Source organism: Saccoglossus kowalevskii, chromosome 1 (genome assembly GCF_978046115.1).
Source record: "Saccoglossus kowalevskii chromosome 1, keSacKowa6.1, whole genome shotgun sequence".
Taxonomy (NCBI): domain Eukaryota; kingdom Metazoa; phylum Hemichordata; class Enteropneusta; family Harrimaniidae; genus Saccoglossus; species Saccoglossus kowalevskii.
The window spans coordinates 19,857,954-19,880,281 of record NC_140641.1 but is presented as its reverse complement, the minus strand read 5'-3'; the positions used below and the strand labels follow the sequence as shown (position 1 = coordinate 19,880,281).

General features: G+C 31.8%; 1 protein-coding gene and 1 long non-coding RNA gene across 3 annotated transcripts in view; both read right to left on the bottom strand.

Moving 5' to 3' along the window:
* Positions 1-838: 838 nt before the first annotated feature.
* On the bottom strand, positions 839-3,472 carry LOC146750422 (uncharacterized). 2 transcript variants are annotated; one of them, XR_014930712.1, is made up of 2 exons: positions 3,164-3,472; positions 839-1,073 (listed from the first exon to the last, which is right to left on the bottom strand). It is a non-coding gene; the product is annotated as an uncharacterized LOC146750422 (long non-coding RNA). The 2 variants fall into 2 exon arrangements; XR_014930704.1 differs by lacking the exon at positions 3,164-3,472 and adding an exon at positions 2,252-2,365 and having other exon boundaries at positions 914-1,073.
* Positions 3,473-3,743: 271 nt separating this feature from the next.
* LOC102802208 (CD9 antigen-like) overlaps positions 3,744-22,328 on the bottom strand; it is a 30,083-nt gene continuing 11,498 nt past the window's right edge. The window contains exons 2-5 of the mRNA XM_078014244.2: positions 11,221-11,421; positions 8,485-8,667; positions 6,396-6,566; positions 3,744-3,936 (exon numbers count right to left, since the gene is read on the bottom strand). Of these exons, the coding sequence (XP_077870370.2) occupies positions 3,760-3,936; positions 6,396-6,566; positions 8,485-8,667; positions 11,221-11,421 (732 nt within the window). The 3' untranslated portion in view covers positions 3,744-3,759. The remainder of the gene's footprint in view (positions 3,937-6,395; positions 6,567-8,484; positions 8,668-11,220; positions 11,422-22,328) is intronic.

Here is a 22,328-nt window from a genome sequence, read left to right as displayed (position 1 = left end):
CCTTTTTGGGGCATACAGAAATGAGTCAAGTTTTCAACGCCCACACTACCCAACCACTCCTCATCAGCACACATGTTTATATTGTAGTCATGGCACCACTAACTCCTACCTGACTAACATTTTTCATATACATATTATTTTGCTTGTGATCTACAGCCAACGGGAAATTATGGCCAGTTGGTCCACATTTTAAAAAAAATACATAATAATGGGCAAAATATAGCACTAAAATGTTGGCATTAAAAGAGTAAACAATTTATATTTCATACTTATGTAATCATCGTAAAATTTTGCAAATTTATGATTTTGATTATCAGTTATATTTTCTTGAAATCAAAAACTTTTGTGAATTGTATAACCAAAATGTTGATATGTGCTCAAAATTGTACTATGATGAATAATACTATATCAACACGTATATTGCCTGAAAACACTCTGCACAAGGACAGAAAAAAACACAATAGTGAATTTTATAATACCAACCCACATAATTGTTTTCAAATTTTTTTCAAAAATTTTGAAAAATAAGAAAAATTTGCAAAATTCTGTGCCAAGAAATTTGGCGGGAACAGTTACAACATTCAAATGGCTAATTTAGTAAGTGGGGATTAATGGCAGTCAAAAAGAACCCTGATTTGTACAGTTTGGAATAATATATTGTGATTTTTTGAGGAGACTGAACTGAACAAATATATTTATTTGTATGAAACTAAAAATGTGAATGTTAAATACTGAATACTACCATTCTATCTTCAGGTGTGGTTCGGTAATTTCATCTAACATCTCACACTTCATCATTTTACACAACCTTTCTTTTGAAAAAGCTGATTAAAAATAGACTTCATATGAAAACGTGTTTCAGTATGAGTATTAATGTTTCGTTGTTCAATCTTAAAATATTATATTCACAACCATCCACTGTTATTCTGATAAAAAATTATCAGTAACTTTTTTTATATTTTTTTAAAGTTAAAAAACTCACAATCTTGTTAAATTGGATATGCTTTACTATATCCGTCGTCGCCTTTCCGTAATGAACAGCACATACACATAGAGAAGATCATGCCAAGTAACTGTAAATACAAAAAAAAAAAAATATTAGAAAATTAGAAACCTGGTTTCATACAATAATATTTCAAGTAGTTTTGTTTTCTTTAAATTTGTGTTCAAATCACATAAGAAATTTGTCATTGTCACTGTGACATCATTTTTTTTTATGAATGACTATGACATCATCATCTATGAATGATGTCACTATCCATATGATGATCACTATGAATGACATTCTTACTTTTGAATGATGTCACTAGTTATGAATAACTTTGTCAGTTACAATGATGTCACAATTAGTTTACATGAATAATTATGCAAAAAGTCATTAATGCAAGCAGGAACATAATAAACAGGTAAATTTACGGTTTTATGGTGATGTTTGATATATTTTTGAGAGGAATGCATGATCAAAGTACTCCTTCAAAACATTGTTGAATAATATTGTCAAATTCTGACATGTTTTACAATATTCTATGAATTATGTTATATATTGTTAAATCAATGCAAATGATTCTGAATATTAAACATTTGTCGTAATCACAAGAGCTTACTAAACTTAGAAGTTGCATAACCATAGTATGTAAACAGATCAAATACTTTATTTTAGCTGGAATTGATTTCGCTCAAAAGACTTGTTGGGTGTTTTGCATGGAATTTTTGACAAGTTGAATGTAAAATATATGAAAACAGGTATATTTGCTGGATTTTGTTTTCACTGAATCATTTTACAGTAAATGATTGAAGTGATTTGTTTTATCCCAAACAATTTTATTACTTGTCTTAAGCAAATTCAGCCTTGTTTGCTGCGTTATAATTTGGCCTAAGAGCTGGAAATTGCCTCAGAACACGTTAAAGTAAATGATTAGGGGAGTTGTGCTATTAAAATGTTTGTAGGTTCAGTCAGGCAATGTGTGGACCAAAACATCGCCCACTAATTGAAACCCCGCCCATGGGCAGGGTTCAGAATGGGTGGAGTATCAAACAAATCCGGTAAAATCTGTTTTATATGTTCTAAATTGGAAGTGTGATGATTTATGTAATAGTTATTGTGAGTTTTAATTTGGTCAGTCATCAGCGAGAAATGCAGCACTCTGAATATTACACCACAAAATAAATTTGTCTTGTTCTTTACTTGTGTGTTTGTCGAATGACGTTATGCATTCCTTATAGCCACTTCATTTGTGTACTTCCATCTTACCTGTATTGCTCCTATGCCTATTCCAATACCAGCCATCAACACATAATTCTTTTGTAATTCTATGATTCCATCTTACCTGTATTGCTCCTATGCCTATTCCAATACCAGCCATCAACACATAATTCTTTTGTAATTCTATGATTCCATCTTACCTGTATTGCTCCTATGCCTATTCCAATACCAGCCATCAACACATAATTCTTTTGTAATTCTATGATTCCATCTTACCTGTATTGCTCCTATGCCTATTCCAATACCAGCCATCAACACATAATTCTTTTGTAATTCTATGATTCCGTCTTACCTGTATTGCTCCTATGCCTATTCCAATACCAGCCATCAACACATAATTCTTTTGTAATTCTATGATTCCGTCTTACCTGTATTGCTCCTATGCCTATTCCAATACCAGCCATCAAAACATAATTCTTTTGTAATTCTATGATTCCGTCTTACCTGTATTGCTCCTATGCCTATTCCAATACCAGCCATCAACACATAATTCTTTTGTAATTCTATGATTCCATCTTACCTGTATTGCTCCTATGTCTATTCCAATACCAGCCATCAACACATAATTCTTTTGTAATTCTTTGATTCCGTCTTACCTGTATTGCACCTATGCCTATTCCAATACCAGCCATCAAAACATAATTCTTTTGTAATTCTATGATTCCGTCTTACCTGTATTGCTCCTATGCCTATTCCAATACCAGCCATCAACACATAATTCTTTTGTAATTCTATGATTCCGTCTTACCTGTATTGCTCCTATGCCTATTCCAATACCAGCCATCAACACATAATTCTTTTGTAATTCTATGATTCCATCTTACCTGTATTGCTCCTATGCCTATTCCAATACCAGCCATCAACACATAATTCTTTTGTAATTCTATGATTCCGTCTTACCTGTATTGCTCCTATGCCTATTCCAATACCAGCAATCAAAACATAATTCTTTTGTAATTCTATGATTCTGTCTTACCTGTATTGCTCCTATGCCTATTCCAATACCAGCCATCAACACATAATTCTTTTGTAATTCTATGATTCCATCTTACCTGTATTGCTCCTATGCCTATTCCAATACCAGCCATCAACACATAATTCTTTTGTAATTCTATGATTCCGTCTTACCTGTATTGCTCCTATGCCTATTCCAATACCAGCTATCAACACATAATTCTTTTGTAATTCTATGATTCCGTCTTACCTGTATTGCTCCTATGCCTATTCCAATACCAGCCATCAAAACATAATTCTTTTGTAATTCTATGATTCCATCTTACCTGTATTGCTCCTATGCCTATTCCAATACCAGCCATCAAAACATAATTCTTTTGTAATTCTATGATTCCGTCTTACCTGTATTGCTCCTATGCCTATTCCAATACCAGCCATCAACACATACGATAATTCTTTTGTAATTCTATGATTCCATCTTACCTGTATTGCTCCTATGCCTATTCCAATACCAGCCATCAACACATAATTCTTTTGTAATTCTATGATTCCATCTTACCTGTATTGCTCCTATGCCTATTCCAATACCAGCCATCAACACATAATTCTTTTGTAATTCTATGATTCCGTCTTACCTGTATTGCTCCTATGCCTATTCCAATACCAGCCATCAACACATAATTCTTTTGTAATTCTATAATTAATTTTTCACTGCATCCCTGAAACATATCAGTATAGATTTTTAAAAAAATTTTAAACTTAAATGATTTTTTATATGTAAATGTTTTTCTGATTTCCATGTTATTTATTGGGCCCCAAAGACACAACAAACATTGCTAACAGAATACGACCACAACTTTTAAAATGTTGATGAATATGTTGCTGGTGCTTTTGTAGAATAATACTAATTTATTTAATTTTCTTGAAACACAAAAATTAAATATAATATACACGAGTCGTCACCGTATCGCAATAAGTTACAGCCTACCATAATATTGCGGTTTTGAATGGAGTATCTGCATCCTACCATGTTTGGAAATGTGAATTCCAAATATGGAACAATGTTGGACCTTTTTGAAAATGTAGTTTATAATGAGAAAGTTCCAATAATTGTCACCAATTTACTTAGTTTTACTTTTACAAGTGATTGGATCGAGAAAATGTGTATATATAAATAAGATAATTGCAAGGATGCAAGTATACATTCAGACAGTATGCAGACACATTGACCTCCACAATTCATCAATCGATACTCCCACTGTACTGTTTTCATGCATACTTAGTGACATTCTTTCAATAATTTAATATTCATTCATTTGAGAAAAAGTGCAACAAAATATATTCAACATTAAATTTAGATAAATGAATTAAGAAAGATGAAATTACACGACTGACTCCTGTCAATCAATTCTAATTCAGTCAACAGTTTTAACAAGCAGCCTCTCGGCTGAGATAGCTCCGCTGTTAGCAATGCACATTTTAATTAAAGAACAGAAGATATCATTAGAAAATGAACAATATGCATAGTATCAATGCAATGGGACTTGCTGTTTTCAACAAGAATTCAAAAATATCATTTTTCACCATAAATGATTGTGGTTTTTAACAAGAAGAAAATATTACTTTTTACCAAAAATGACAAAAATATTCACCAAAATTAGAGAATTAAAGATATCATTACAAAATGAACAAATTTGAGAGTGGTCCACATGTAGTACCTATATACGTAATATCAAAGCAATTGGACTTGTGGTTTTTAACAAGAAGTCGAAAACATCACTTTTTACCAAAAATGACAAAAATATTCACCAAAATTAGAGAATTAAGGATATCATTACAAAATGAACAAATCTGAGAAAGGTCCACATGTAGGACCTATATATGTAATATTAAAGCAATTGGACTTGCGGTTTTTAACAAGAAGTTGAAAATAGCACTTTTAACCAAAAATGACAAAAATATTCACCCAAATTAGAGAATTGAAGATATCATTACAAAATGAACAAATCTGAGAGAGGTCCACATGTAGTACCTATGTATGTAATATCAAAGCAATTGGACTTGCGGTTTTTAACAAGAAGTTGAAAATATCACTTTTTACCAAAAATGACAAAAATATTCACCAAAATTAGAGAATTAAAGATATCATTACAAAATGAACAAATCTGAGAGAGGTCCACATGTAGTACCTATATATGTAATATCAAAGCAATTGGAATTGCGGTTTTTAACAAGAAGTCGAAAATATCACTTTTTACCAAAAATGACAAAAATATTCACCAAAGTTAGAGAATTAAAGATATGATCATGAAATGAACAAATCTGAGAGAGGTCTACCCAAGGTACATATACACCAAGTATCAAAGCATTCAGGCTTGTAGTTTTCAAGAAGAAGTCGAAAAAGTAAAACATTGACACGGACGACGACGATGGACAATCACTCATATGATAAGCTCCGCTTGACAAAGTCGACAGCGGAACTAAAAAGTAGGCCGAGTGAACATAAACAAGCAGACTGTCGGCTGAGATAGCTCCGCTGTTAGCAATGCACATTTCAATTAAAGAACAGAAGATATCATTAGAAAATGAACAATATGTATAGTACCAAAGCAATGGGACTTGCTGTTTTTAACAAGAATTCAAAAATATCACTTTTCACTAAAAATGACAAAAATATTCACCAAAATTAGTGATTTAAACATATCATTACAAAATGAACAAATTTGAGAGAGGTCCACATGTAGTGCCTATACATGTAATATAGAAGCAATTGGACTTGCGTTTTTTAAAAAGAAGTCGAAAAAATCACTTTTAACCAAAAATAATCACTAAAATTAGAGAATTGAAGATATCATCATGAAATGAACAAACCTAAGAGAGGTCCACCCAAGTTACATATACACCAAGTATCAAAGCATTCAGACTTGTAGTTTTCAAGAAGAAGTCGAAAAAGTAAAACATTGACACGGACGACGACGATGGACAATCACTCATATGATAAGCTCCGCTTGACAAAGTCGACAGCGGAGCTAAAAATTAAATGTTTCATTGCTATTGATAACTGTTGACATAATTAACATCTATCCATAACTGCATTTACACAAAGTAGCTATTATAATTGACCAGTGCTTTCACAGCCGACTACAATCATGCAATTTCCCCTCAACTATTAACTTACTTGTCTATATATTCCAACATCGATACCTAAATCTTCACCAATTATTTTTCCAACACCACATCCATTTGTCATATCTACACAACAACTATCTGGTACAGAATATTTGCGTATATTTTCATTATAATATGAATCCTTCCAGTCCACTGGACCATTTGCACCACAGCATTCAAGCTAAAAGAGTTCATTAAGGAGATCATTAATTAATTGCTCATCAAAAATCATACCAAATACCAAATTTGCTCTACTGTAAAATACTTTATTTTAGCTGAAATAAATTTTCACTGAAAAGACAATTTGGCTGTTTTGTATAACATTTATTTTTTCAGTGAATTTTGATAAATTGAATGCAATAAATAGGGAAAAAAGGTGATTTCATTATTCATTCATTCAGTGAAAATAGCGTAAACTAAATTCCAAGTGAAAATAAAGTATCTGACTCTATTAAATCGGGGGGAGTCGTCACTCGTGCATGCGTCAGATGACCAAAGTGTGTCATTGTTTACAAACAAGCATCTACCCATGAGCCTTTCCGTTTTTAACATGAGTTGTTATCGTCATTTGGAACTCAATTCCCGTGCGTGCGCAGGTGACGACCCGTCTGCTTTAAAAGTGCAATGTACGCATTGTACGCTGGATCATTATATTGTGACTTATTTTGATCATAGACATACCTTTATTTCGTACATAAGCGCATGCGCTTCTAATAGAGCAAATACAGTTTGCATAATAATTGAATAAAAAATAAAAATACAATATTATTTTAAGGGAAGTATGTTCTTTGCATTTATCCTCCTGAATGTCTCATTTATTAACCATGCAACAACAAGTGCATGAAATTAATTTCAGTGGCAGGTGAAAAAAACTTGTTTCAACTCTAGATGGCGCTGTTTGTCAAATGCATATCTGATCTTAGTTCTGAAGCCATTTCTCACAATGTTTTAGATCAATACTATATTGTGTGCAACAAGAAACCAGTGATCATTAAAATATCTAAATGAGAAAGTGTTACTATATACATAATTTTAATATTCAAGGTATGACCCCATTAATCAGAGGTCAATTACATTCATTAAATTATCAATTTCAAGATGAGAGTAATAATTTTATTTTTCAACTCAAACCATCACAAGGTTTAGTATAACAAGAAAAAATACAAAGACGCAACAACATATTAAAAATTGTAATTTTACAAGTGTTCTGCAAATTTTCCATAATCAGTTTTTCAAGCCCTCATTTTTCAAAAAAAAAGTTTTTGATTTTCATGGGCTTATAATGAAATGTTTTTTGTCATCAACAGTTTCATCACCTCACTTTTCAGTTTGAATTTTTCTTCAACCCTTTTTTATTTCTAGGGTGTGATCATGCCGCCTACACAAAAACATTTAATTCACAAACCTGTTTACAAATATGACAGTAAAATGGCGATTGACATTCTTAAAGGCTGGTGAGATCATTAACAAGTTCAAATGGACCCTCTACATTATCAGCTGTTTGGATGTCATTTGGTGTTTTTTGGATACCAAGCAGCTGGAAACATTTTGAGAAATAATTTATATGTTGAACTTTGACACCATAACCTAGAAATTACCATTCATAAAACATCTGATTTCTGTATACTTTGTTTTTAAAAAATGTAAAAGATTTATATCCAATGAGAAACTATGTCTATTTTGTCCAAAATTAAAAATATGTAAAAATACATAAAAATGTGAAAAATTTGGCACTAAGATTTTGGCAGGAACATTCCTGCTATTTTTTTATATTCAGTCATGTAAAATGGTAGTCAGTATTAATATATTGCATAAACATCAATTTGGTATTTTGTTTGTCAATACAAATATTACACTATAAAAACTAAGCAATAGATTTTGATTGTTTTCCAAATTGAAATGTCACATCATCACGATAGGCATCAATTGAGGAATATAAAAATAGCAGTATATAATATTTGGGTCACTCATCATGATTACCTAGATTACACTGAAATCATGGGACCAGCATGGATGGATATGTCATTCCATGTCACTTAGGTCAAAATCAGCATCCCTTTTACCTTGTCTTAGAGATAATTAATGCTATTACAACATACCCCTTGCTGCAGTGAATCAATAGCAGCCGTTACAGTCTCCTCAGTTCCCTCTGTGCCATATATATTGAGTACTGCATCTTCAAGGCCTTCGTTTATGATAGTAGCGACTTCTAGTCGGTGATAGTATGCCCAAACACCACCACCGACTTCAATGACAAACACACAAACCAGTAGCACAAAATACTGTTCAAGAAATACAACATGAATATTGTAAATGATTTAAAGAAATTAAAGAGCCTGTCATCATGCTGAATGTGATTAAACGTTGTGAAAACAAACACACATGTTACTATGACAGCAGTGTATCAGACTGGACGTAGGACTTGTGTATAAAATGATTCAATATTTGTTTACAAATGAAAAAGTTAATGTTTTTTACTCTATCTTTTGATGTTGTGTGGTCTAATATTGGTGACTCCTTTAGACTTATGTATACGCCATTGATTTAACATTGATTTAACATTGATTTAACAATGATTTAACATTGATTTAACAATGATTGAAGTTATCGGTAATTCATTGTCTGACAAATTGTTGGTTCAAGTTTTTGCACATTTTTCATTATTTTTGTATAATTTCTTCGTTAATTTTGGATCAAATGGACATAATTGGTCATAATTTGCTGTTACCTACAGATCTTGAACAAAACTGTTGAAAAAAGTTACCAATGTCTATTAAGATGTATAAGGTAAAACTAATTCATATATTATAAGGATCAAGCCTGAAATTCTTGAAATAAAACAAAAGGGATACATGGTTTATTTTTTGTTATTTGGTTATGAAAAGTGACCTTCCTATTAAAGCGATGGTACAATGGTTAACAAATTGGCTGCAAATCAGGAAGGTTTAGTGTTTGACTCTTAGATTAGTATGTTTGCTCAGAGTACGTCTGTCCCTGCCTTTCAAACATGCAGTAATAGATTAGGGAGGTTAGTTTGCTCTTGCATTCGCGATTAGCACCACATAATAAGTAGTGGGTTTAAATACGATCCCTGGTATAAATTTGTCCAAAAACTTCTACAAATTACAAATATGACAAACACGGATACTAATCAGGCAAATTTTTGCAATCTGTTTAAAGAAAGATTATACCAAATTTACTCAACAAATGTGGAAAGTCAGTTGAACAAAACTGGTCATAATAAACTAAGTACTTATAAAACATTCAAAAATAATTATAAATTTGAAAAATACTTGGATGATATAAAAAACAAAAAACACAGAGTAGCATTAACCAAATTTCGTATTTCAGCCCACTTCTTGCCAATTGAAATAGGTCGTCACAGGGGAATAAATAAAATTGACAGGGTATGTAACAAATGTGACACTAATGATGTGGGTGATGAAAAACATTACTTTTTTCATTGTGACAGTTTTTCTGAACACAGAAAAAAATTCCTCTATACATTGTTCAAATACTCACCTGACTATCAAACATTACCAAATGGAGAATTGTTTATTAATGTTTTCTCTAGTGTAGACAAATATATTTGTAGTATTTTAGCTAATTTTGTTTTTTCAGATTTTAAAATTATTTTAGATTAGTTGTGATACTGTATGTTTCTTACGTTGGACTTTACTCAAGCATTGTTTTTGTGTACGTTCCAAATAAAATATCCTATCCTATCCTATCCTAATAACAACGAAAAAAAACGTCAGTATATAATAGCAGTAACAATAAGGTCTCCTGGTACAAAAATACATAAACAAAGAAAGCTTATAAAGAACTCCTGTGTGCTGAGAAAATTGAATACATGAAATAAATATAGTTCTGCTGTGTGAGAATCACAATAGTCAACACAATTTGCTCCACAATTCGAGATAAGTATACATGTATCTACGTCAATTGAAGTGGCAATAGCTCCAACTATCCATATTTTATGCATGAATTTTGTTTTCAATAAAACATTACCTGTGTTATATAATAATAACTTTATTACACTACTAAAAACCTTCAGAGGGTTTTTGTATGGTAAGGAACATATTAAATACAAAGAAATACAAATACAAAAAATTCAAGAGAGATAACAGTTACCACAACTTGCACCATAGCATATACAATTAATTTGCACAGATACCAACTGAAAATTCATCAGGCCTATGATTTGTCCCGGGACACCTATGTTCCAAGTTTCATTGAAATTCACTGAAAAGTTCTAATACTAAAAGTGGCTAATTGTTATGCAGATTAGATGATAATATTCTAATCAGGTCTGTTGATTACCCCAATGCAGCTATATAAGTTTTATTAAAATATGTTAGATCTATATCAAACATACAGCTACAAATTAGGTAATTAATAAACACAGATTTATAGCATAATCTAACCATGTCTGTGAACCAAGTTTCACCAGTGGAAAAGTTGATTGCCTCATTATTATGCAAATAAAATCATCGATATGTGTGGTTGTCAACCAATAACTACTGGTAAACAGGTTGGCACATTATCCCAGTGTATCTACCGGTATATACAAAGTTTCATCGAAATCCGAACAGAGGTTCTTGAGATACTGGTGGAACAGACATACAGACAGGAAAACCATTGTGTGCTTCGCAAATGGGAGTAAAAAAAATTTCCTTCCTCAGTTATCAATTTGTTTTTGTATGAGTGTATGTATTATAGCCAGTAAAAGCAAATAAGTTAGTGACTGGGCCTTCAATAATACTAGTATATGTCCAATTACTCTAACATAAAAACTAACACGATTATGAAAACAAAATATTGAGAATACTCACCATACAGAGAAGACACTGGCTTTCACAACAGGCACCACAACATCCTAGGAACCCAACCAGGATCATTAAGCCACCGCACCCAATCATCACATACGTGCCGATGTAATACTCTTCTAAGTTGTCGATTGATTCCACATATTTCTGTGTATTAGGGTCTAAAAGTAACCATAGTCCTACTGCCGCTAAACCGCATCCTAAAATCTAAATAAAGAACAAATTTTTTTTTTTTTAAATGTTTACGAGTTCAAAGCCTATTCTCTAGCGTAAAAAAGTATCTGCTCTATTAGTTTTTAACTGACAAAGGTGTGTTTATTATGATTTAAGAATTTATTGGTTTAAAACAAGAATATTATAATTTGATATACAGTACATGTATTAATAAATTCATAAATGTATTCTAAACTCTATAAAAATATATTATACAGGTTTGAAACAAGAATATTTTATAATTTGATATGCAGTACATTTATTAATAAATTCATGAATGCAGTATTATGTAAAAGACACATGATTATATCTGCATCAAACTGCATCATGACATAGTGTTTTCATATTTCAATTTTTTAAGTTAAATCAGAGGAACATAATGCTGATACTTTATATTCTTGGCATTATGACCGTCTTTGTGCATGTGTGCAGCTGCGAATTGTTTTCAGTTCTGTTTACGTTTGCAACACGGAATTGTTTTTTTTTCAGTTCAAAGTTCATGTGTCTCATGAGTAAAAAGAATTTGTATTTGACACCTAAATCCTTGCTGTTTTCTTTTTTTGAAGTTGGATAATTGGATATGATTGTATATATATATCAGAAGTTGTTCAATTATTGTCACTGCACTAGAGGTGGGCCTTGTCTTATGAAGTTCCATGTTGAAAGAGACAATCAAAATAACAAGTACATAGAAACATACATACATGCTTCAGAAGGACATGTATAAATAAATACCAATGAGTTCATAAGTTTTGAACTAAAGTTTCAGACTGACGACAAGAAAAAAAGCAGTGGTTGATTTTGATATCTGTGACCTTTTTTATCTGTTTATTCTACTCAACTACAGAATTTAGCAATATCAAAAACGAATCCCATGAACATTTTTTAAAACCCAAGTGCGGTGGTCGTCATGATGTGTTGTATTCACCATGGGTCCCATGCAACACATATAACACATGTAAAATACATTGTTTATTTATACAAAATTTGAATGCGGGTTGCGAGACAACTTTGATCTTTTAATTGAAGATGCAATACCAACAGCTTTAATTATTTATATATCGAGTACCAAAAATAATAGAATTTACATATTCTATAAAAAACATATCTGCACTTGTTTCAATATTCAAAATTTTCCCATATATGGGACCAACATGTTTTGAACAATTTTCTTTGTTTACATCTTATAAAAAAAGCACTACAGTGCTTGGTGGAAATTAATCCAATTACTTATCACTAATGTTTGTACAGTACAAAACTTTTTTGTTGCTATTCTTGGCTGTTATCTCAAGTAGGAAAAAGATGTAAAGTAATGAAGTTCTCATGGGAATACTCTATACTGACTTTAATAGTGCATACTTCAGTAATCTTGAGATAACCTCATAGTATTATAAAATCATTTTTTTATATTGCATGGAAACAATAATGTGTATGTGTGATGTTTTTGGGACTACTTTATTTCATGTGTCAGAATACATACTTTTGTAATAAATGGTGTTACATATTATTATTATACATCTGTCATCGTTGCCATAAGTTACAGCATGCCGTAATTTTGCAGTATTTTATGTGGTATTTTCATCCTACCATATTCGGAAATCCGAATTCCAAATATGGAATGATTACGTGCTTAAGCATCCTCTAATTATGAAAACAAACATGGCAGCCACCAGAGTTTGACCAGACTCCACACAAAGGCATTCCTATGGTGTATCCTAGGAAGGAATAAGATGTATAATAATAAGGTTATTACGAGGATACCTCAAAGTAAACACTCAGACAGAACTGTGTTCGTGCATACTTTGAGGTATCTTTGTAATAACCTCATATTATAAAGTGCTTCGTTTTAACTAGGAATTTAATTTTGCTTATTGTGCAGAAGGGATGCACCAGTGAAATGAAAATATGTTTTTTCTTATATTTTAAATTCAACTTATCAAAAATCTGTGAAAATAAACTCCATACAAAACACCCAAAATTAATCCAGCTAAAATGTATTTTACAGTATCTGATCACCCAAGCGTATTGATATGAAAAAAGTAGCGTCTAGGTGGAATAAACGATACAATAATCATGAAATCTCTTGTTTTCTTTGATGTTTTGTGTGTTTATCATAAAGCAAAAATATTCGACAGCAGACAAATAATAGCTTCATGAATTGTTGATAAACACTAAAACCGACATACACAGACATAAGGTGGTTTGTTATTTCCATGGAAACCAAATATCCTTTTGCAGCAAAAAATCCATAGACAGGCAAGGCTGAGATAGTTTCTCTATGATTTCCTATCTGAAGAAAGTTTTTTATTTGAACATGTTATTATATCTTAATTTCGGTGATTGTATTCATTTAAACATTTGATTGGAATTTAATATTATTATGACCAATATTTTTAATTTGTTCATACCTACTTAAGGATTCACAAGTGTTGGAGAAAATTAGGTTGTCATGGCAATTTACCTCTTAACTCTTTGAATGTGAGAGTCATCTTTTGTTTTGTTTAATGTTGAAGTTGCACAAATTATACCTAAATATTTTTTTTCATATTTTCAAACATTTTTGACCAAGAGATGTAAGCAATGGAAAATTGTACCCATTCAGTCCAAAATTAGTAAATATATTATAGAAAAATCATAAAAAATGTGAAAAATGTTGCTCTGAAATTTTGGCGGGGAAGCAATTATGGTGTTCAAAGGGTTATGGTAAAATTCTTTATTTTCATTGCAGGAGTAGTATATCAGCAAAAATAAATACAGTGAGAATATATTTTTTCCTACTGGTAGTTACCGGTAATTGCATGTAATTTATAAATAATAATATAATAATAACAAGTCATTGAAAATGACACAGTCCACGTTAAATTTTTAAAAGGTCTCTTTGTGCTTGTCATATAAAAGTGGAGGGGGTTGTCGCAAGAATGGCCTTGAAACTTGCGTCCCAAGTGGCATATACAACAGATTGTTCATTTACATCAAATTCGAACACCTGTTGCGTGACGACCCTTCCGGTTTAAGACAGCAAAGAAAAACATAGATCACAAGATACTGTATAAAAAAAGAAAGAAAGATGCCTGCCAGTCGGCCATCTTTGATCCAATTGTGAAATAAATCGTCGTGGACATGTATCCTAACATGTATAATCTATGTACCAAGTTTGAATAAAAACTGACAAAGCATGTCCAAAATACAACCACTGCACGTGCATTTGTCCCACATAAAGAACTAGGCACATGCAAAGAATGAACAGAATCGGTCCATGGGATTCTTAGATATGACTCCGAACGGACGCACAGACAGACAGAGACCGAATTATAAGTCCTCGTTTTCGGACTTTGTCTGAACGGGGACACTTTTTCAGTAGTTGCTGTCCCTCAACATGTCAGTAACATGGCTGCCACAATTAAACAATTCTCACTAGCAGTCAATCTTGTGTAAAATATCACAAGAAAATAACTTAATACGTGGTTTTCAATGACAACATTTTCCAATGAATTTTTAATCCTAAAATTCTATTTTGCTCAATATTTGATATGAGAGTCTTCAATGAAATAAATATACATCACTTTCAAATTGGTGCCACCTACCTCTATGCCGGTAATTAACATCAGTTATAAATAGAATTTAATTAGAAATTAAATGCTTGAATTATCATTATAGCAATTAATAATCGTTAAATATCATTTTCCATGTATATAATTAGTCAGACCTTTCCTTTTTAAAATGAGTGATCGCTCACTTGCTCACACGAAAGTTTGCCAAGGGTATTAAAAACCCCCCTCAATTTTTGTTTGTTTTTTATTTATGCACATGCAAAATTATTTTTCAAACAGTGAAATCAATGTCATAATTCACCTTAGTACTTTTAGGAGAGCTATTTTTTATTCTCCACCAGCCATTTTCAAAGACTAGGCCTGCAAAATTGATCATGAACTAAAATTGATGCGTTATATTATATGATCACTCGTTATTTTCATTGTGTATTTTGACAATTCAGCATAGCACCAAGACATGATCAAGGACATTCACATAATGGATACTTAAGATGAAGATCCCAAAAGGGGGTTAAATTACACAGCATTCATGAGAATTCCCGACATTGTTAAATGAAGTCAAAAAACTGTGAATGGAATGTAACTTGGTTTTAGATACTTGAAAATTGAAATCCCAGGCCTTGTCGAACTGCTCAATAAGAGAATGAGAACTATCTAAAATATGGCAACAATGTTCATAACATCTTAGTGTGCAACATACATGTTTTAATTTTTTCACCACCACATTCTTCTTTTCATCCAAATTCACAAACTGACCCCCCTTAGAGTTTGCACTTTCCTTCAGAAGATTGGGACAAAAATAGCCACATTTTTTGAGTAAAAACTGAAAATTGGCTCAAATTTAGTCTTTTGGCTTCAAAATTAGGGTTTATTTTCAGAAATATAGAAGAACAAAATAAAAAAGTGCAGACAAATTACGACGAGAAAGTCTGGTGGTGAAAAGGTTAGAACTGAGATATTTGAACAAGTCATTATTGATAAAGTACCTGTATAAGCTTTGATTATGAAACTGTGTCAATAATAACAACATACATAATATATTGTGTATTACCTATATGTAAAATTTGGATGCCAACAACAGGTAAAAACATCATTTTCACCCTATTTTTTGATCAATAAATACATATTTTGATCAAAAAAGACCCCTTAATTCACTTTGATTGTACAACTGTGTCTATCGACATATGTAATGTAATGTGTGAAGTTTTAATGAAATTGGAAAGAACAGGTAAAAACACCATTTTCACCCTATTTTTATCCCAAATGACATATTTTAATCCAAAGAGACCAATTTACCAGACTTTGATTGCAACATTGTGTCTATCAACATTTGTAACAAACTGTATATTACCTTAAGTGAAGTTTTACCAGAAATAATCAAAGCATCATTTGTACCCTATTTTAAAACTACAATTACACCCAAAAATATACCTTTAAGGTAGAAGCCTAGTCATAATTTTTGTGAAAGTTGGCCATGAAAATGTTCATCGGTTTATTATGTACAATCATGAAGCTATTGTCCCGTGGTACTATGAAATAGCATTCTTTTGTGTGTTACAGTGACGTATTTTGAGAAATTTGTTCTAATATTTTTCAAAAATCGCTATTATTAGAACAATTCAATAGAGCACAATGATAAAGACAAATTTTATTTCCTGCCATTTTTTAAACCTAGATTTTTGAAATAATTGAGAACAACAAAAAGTACCCCATCATTCACAATATATAATTTTTTCAGCCTATGTCACCAGGCTAAATTTTGAGATCTCTGTCATAGAAATCTATGGTAAAAGCGTTATAATACTGCCAAAATGGCCGCTATCCACTAAAATACAACCATCATTTCCTCAAAAATTAATCTGGTGACCCCTAACTTAATTTAGTAGAAAACGAATAAGTGTGGGTATTTGAAATCATGAGTAGACTTCTACATTTAATACACTGTGATTGTGAAATTGTGTCTATCAACATACCGGTATGTAATCTGTCGTGTATTAACTACAACTGAAGTTTGAATGGACACTTGTGAAACAAAACTGAATTCATGCTTCAAATATGCCTAATAATAATGGTCAAGCAGTTTTGACAATCACTTCATATTTATAAAATATTTCTTTTAACAATCATACTTTTTTGTACACAATTTATCTTTTCTCTGTGATTCTTTGTAAATCACACAAATTTATGTGTTTTCACTGATTTTTGTTAAGTAGGATAACAGTATTTACAACAATTGATATTTCCACCAAAACAAAGTTATCCTGTCGTTCCGCCATGGTACTTACTACCTGTATCTCATAACAAAGTTATTCCATATTCATCCCACAGTACTAGTATTATTACATATGTACTGCAGTTTATTTTGATTCGTTCCTGAAATCAAAATCGTTATTTCCACACCTCATATGCAAATGAGTCTGAGAGCAAACAAAGTAGTCCCTTCAGGAGTACCGTTTTACGAAACGTAGCAGAAATAAACAATATTTAGAAGTGCGATATTTTACCCTTGGGGTACATGAATATACTTGCCGAGTGAAATGAAATTTGAACAACAGTAACGGTACTCTTTGGCAGTCACTTATTTTGACAAAAACTAATTTGCATATCACCCATGCAATAATGTTTTCGGTATTTTCACGGTCGATATGCAAATGAACATGGTATTTCCATTTGCTATCGAACTATTTTTATTTTGTAAACACATTTTCGTCTGCTATTTTGTCCGGTTTAAATCGTTCAGCAACGTTTTTAGCATGTTAGATGTACATCACATGGAATACTACGATTGGGAGAACTTAATGTATGTTGACCACCTGGAAACTGAGTTTTATAAACCTTGAAGGGCTCTCGGAAGATCCACCCGCCGTAAAATCATCGATTACTATGGAGATGCTATCATCAACATCGAGATACCAGGTTTCTGCTGGCGACGTTGCGGCGTTACTCAGTTCCAAATAAAGATTACCCGGTACCAACACCAAATGAGCAACATTTAAACCGGTAACCAAGACTCAGTCAATCCACCACCAGCAAGCAATATCACACACGAAGTTGTAGCGCGCAGCTCAGTGACGACCGCTGTCGACGAAAGTCATCTCATCAGTGGAGTACCGCAGTTGCACGGCATGTTTACCAATGCACAATTCTGTGGAGGAACTTTTAACTTCCACATAAATTGTGTATCATAGTCGTCCAGTTCAAATTCTGGTTCTGTCGTGGTCCCAACTAAACGTCCACGAGTTATTTATTCGGACAGTGACTCAGATTAGGCGTCTGATTATTTTATTTTCAAACAAACAGTGACACGCATTCTCTGGGCGCATTCTACACTGACACGCGTTCTCTGGGCGTAACACTATATTTGAACATATTAATGGGCAATGGAGTTTACGACCTAAATTCTATCCCGGTTTGTTGCACTTTTTTTCTTTAATATGAAATAATTAAATATGGAACATATGTAATAATAACAGAACCCCACACCCTGCCCGCTTCGCTCCTGAAAGTATGGCTACAGGATATACCGCATCACTTGTGAAAATAACTTCCATACGCAACGAAAGTCACAGGCAGGGTGTGGGGTTCTGTCATACTACTTGTCTCATAAAAAAGATATTCCATATTCATCCCACGATACTTGATACTACTTGTCTCATCACAAAGTTATTTCATATACACCTCCCCCATGGTACCTGGTACTATTTGTCTCAAAACAAAGTTGTAAATCATAGATTTACTTGTTTGTATAGTAACCTCAACTACCACAATCAATTCTATTAACTGGGCTAAAAATAAAATGTTGTTTGAGCGTTTTAATTATTAAAGTGAGTTTAAATCAATGGTGGTTCATGACTGGATAATTAACGAAGGTGATTGAGATTATATATAAAAAAAACACTGACAGAAAATCACAGCAGTATGGTCTCAAAAACTAAAACTAAGGCATACAAAATACAATATGACTAAGAATGATAAAACTACAAAAGTAAGAAATACAAATTTAATATTTCAGAGAAAATGACATATTGGAAATTATGACATTTAGATTAATTTTAATTTTTATATAGACTGGGCTTATTGTGCTCAGTCTGGTAGTTGCTCTCTCATACATAAATATTTTCTATGTACTTTGCTAACATAAAATTAAGAGATGTTTCATCTGAAGTCATGATTGCGAAGAATTCGTTGAAACAGAGGGGGTCTTAACTAACAGGAGGGGGTGTAACTAAAAGTATTACAGTATGTGCACGAGTTTTTTGATTAACTCATTAAATATTATAAGTTATTCAGATTATTGAGCATGTTTTCCATGTGTATTAATTATTGATAACAGATAGCACAGCTATATTCACACTACTCAACTGAAGAAATCGTATATTGTTTCTAAGTCTACAACTGCCTACCGACTTCTGTCAATCCAAAATTGACAGCACTCATAAGGTATTTAGTTTGGATACAGTCTGAAAATGAGGACTATTAACTTGTGCATACAGCAGCAACTATGAAAATAAAACCATGTAAAATTCACTCTCATTTTTGTAAAAAACTTCACCATCTCTACCATACAGAAGTTCATTGAACAGAAATTGAACTTAAAGTTTCATTAATTGTGCGCATAACATAACATAACAAAAGCAATTTTTAAAGGTCAAAAGTAAAATTATATAACATGCTGAAAATCTGTATATAACAATTAAAGGGTAGTCGTCGCTGCGCATGTGCCACATTTTTGTTGATAAACATTGATTTTCCCATAATCCAATGCGCTCTTCTAATGGAAATCACAAGTATGAGGATTGATCTGCGTGCGACTTGCACTAATTACCGCCGGTGACTGCTTCGATACCTTCCAATCACCTAAAAAATCACTAATTAAAGCTTGGTAACGTCTCAGTTTGTACTCGTATCTGCGCAACAGTCAAAGTCACCATCTTTGTTTATATGAGACCCATATATCTTGCGCATGCATGGCGTGCTGACTACCAGGGTACTGCGCTTTAAAATGCTGATTGATTATTGATTATTTTTTCATTGTTTACTCAATAATTCAGATCATTGAGTATTTTTGGAGTGCAACGGAAACGAATACTAAGGCTCACTTAAAATTTAGGGACACATCAATATTTATGCGGGTGGGAGCTATCTTACTCAGTAATATTATGCTGGGGTGGGTCACAAACTTTTTATTTATTTATTTATTTATTTATTGAATTCAAATTTATTCTAGCTTACTTTACCTCATAGAAAGATTTTTAGTGGATGGTATCAATTACTGTAAAATAATTTATTTTAGCTGGAATTAACTTTCGCTGAAAAGACATTTGAGCTGTTTTTATTTTCACTGATTTTTGAAGAGTTGCATGTAAAATAGAAAAAAAAGGTATTTCACTGATTCACTCCTTCCTTCAGCAAGAATAACGAAAATAAATTTCAAGTGAAAATAAGGTAGTTTACTGTATACAGGTGTGTTATACATTAATTAGCATTAATTAGAATTAATTAGCATTAATTAAATAATACATTATTGCAAAATCCTATATACCTAGATGAATTCCAAGATATAACGAACCATGAAAAATTCATACAAATGAGCAACCTAAACATTACATTAGGTAATCAGAGAAACCATAATGTACATTAAGAAGTGTTACAACACAAGGAACTCATTATAAAATACTAGCAGATACATGCATGTTTATTCTTTTTTTTGTATTTTATAATAAATGCAATTACGTAAAACCTTTTAACCAAAAAAGAAATTTCACATTAACTTTACGATGAATTCTATTCTATTCTATTCTAATAGTAGTAGTTACTCAAGGCCAAAGTAATGAAAGTTTATAATAATAATAAAGTATATTTTAGAGGCAGTATATTTTAGTTGAACTCCATGGTTGACCATTTAATTTACGGGATTACTCTAGGAAGACATGCACTGAACATCAAGGAATCAAACAAGTTTAACCTTCGACCCCCCAACTCAATAACATTTTTGTCACTTCACAAAATATATAACTTTGACATAATTTTGTCAAACTTCTGATGCTAAAAAAATTGATGTTCATTTGGTCCAAAATTAATAAAGAAATTATAAAAAAATAATATAATTTGCACCAAATTTTGGCGAGAAAAATTGTTGTTCAAATGGTTAAAGAGATGTTCAAATTAAAGGTATTTTATAAATGGGAACATCTATGGAGATCATCAACTGAAAAACTGCATGTTTTTATTAAAGGCCTTGACAAATTAAACTGGCTGTATGCTAAAATGTCAAGACTGTATATATGTAAGCATGGAGGTACCTCCATGATGTAAGTAAATACAGGATACCTGTTTATAAACAGATAACAAGGACTATATATTCATCGTCACAAGTATAAGAGATAAATCAAAGAAAGCTTAGAAAGAACTCCCGTGTGCTGAGAGTATTGAAGACACATTAAAAATTAATTCAAAATTACTTGTACATGAGATATTGATGGAAAAACTGAAAACTAATTATGTAAATCAGGTAACTAATATAAACAGAACAGAACAACAAAATTATGAATTATTATGCTAATTAGAGAATTAATATGAACAAATTTTAATCCAAAATTAATCAGGCCTGTCTATTGTCCTAGAGCATTTATGTACCAAATTTTATTCACATGTGATGATCAGTAATTGAGATATCAGTGTTAATTAATTATGTTAATTAGGTGATTAATAAGCATAAATATTTACCAAAAACTAATTGGGTCTCTGCATAGTTCTAGATTCATTGTGATGTGATGATGAGTACTCTTTAAAAGTTTCATTAAAATCCAATTTGTGGTTCTTCATATATCAGTGGAACATTCATAGAAACAATTAACTAATTATGCAAATTAGGTAATTAATATCCACAATTATTTACCCTAAAACTAATCAGGTCTCTGCATAGTTCTAGAAGATCTATGTAGCAAGTCTCATTGAAATATGATGATTAGTACTTGAGATATCAGACAAAAAGCTGAAAATTAACTAATTATGCTAATAAGGTAATTAATATGCACAAATATTTACCCAAAAACTAATCAGGGGTCTGCACAGTCCTTAAGTAAATATGTACCTGACCAGGTTTCATTGAAATGTGATGATTACTACTTGAAATGTCAAAAGCAGAAAATTAATTAATTATGCAAATTAGGTAATTAATATGTACCAGTACTGATATTACCCTAAAAACTATCAGGTCTGTGCAGTGCCCTATGACATCTATGTACCAAGTTCCATTGAAATGTGATGATTACTACTTGAAATATCAAAAGCTGAAAAATAATTAATTATGCAAATTAGGTAATTAATATGTACTGATAGTACCCTAAA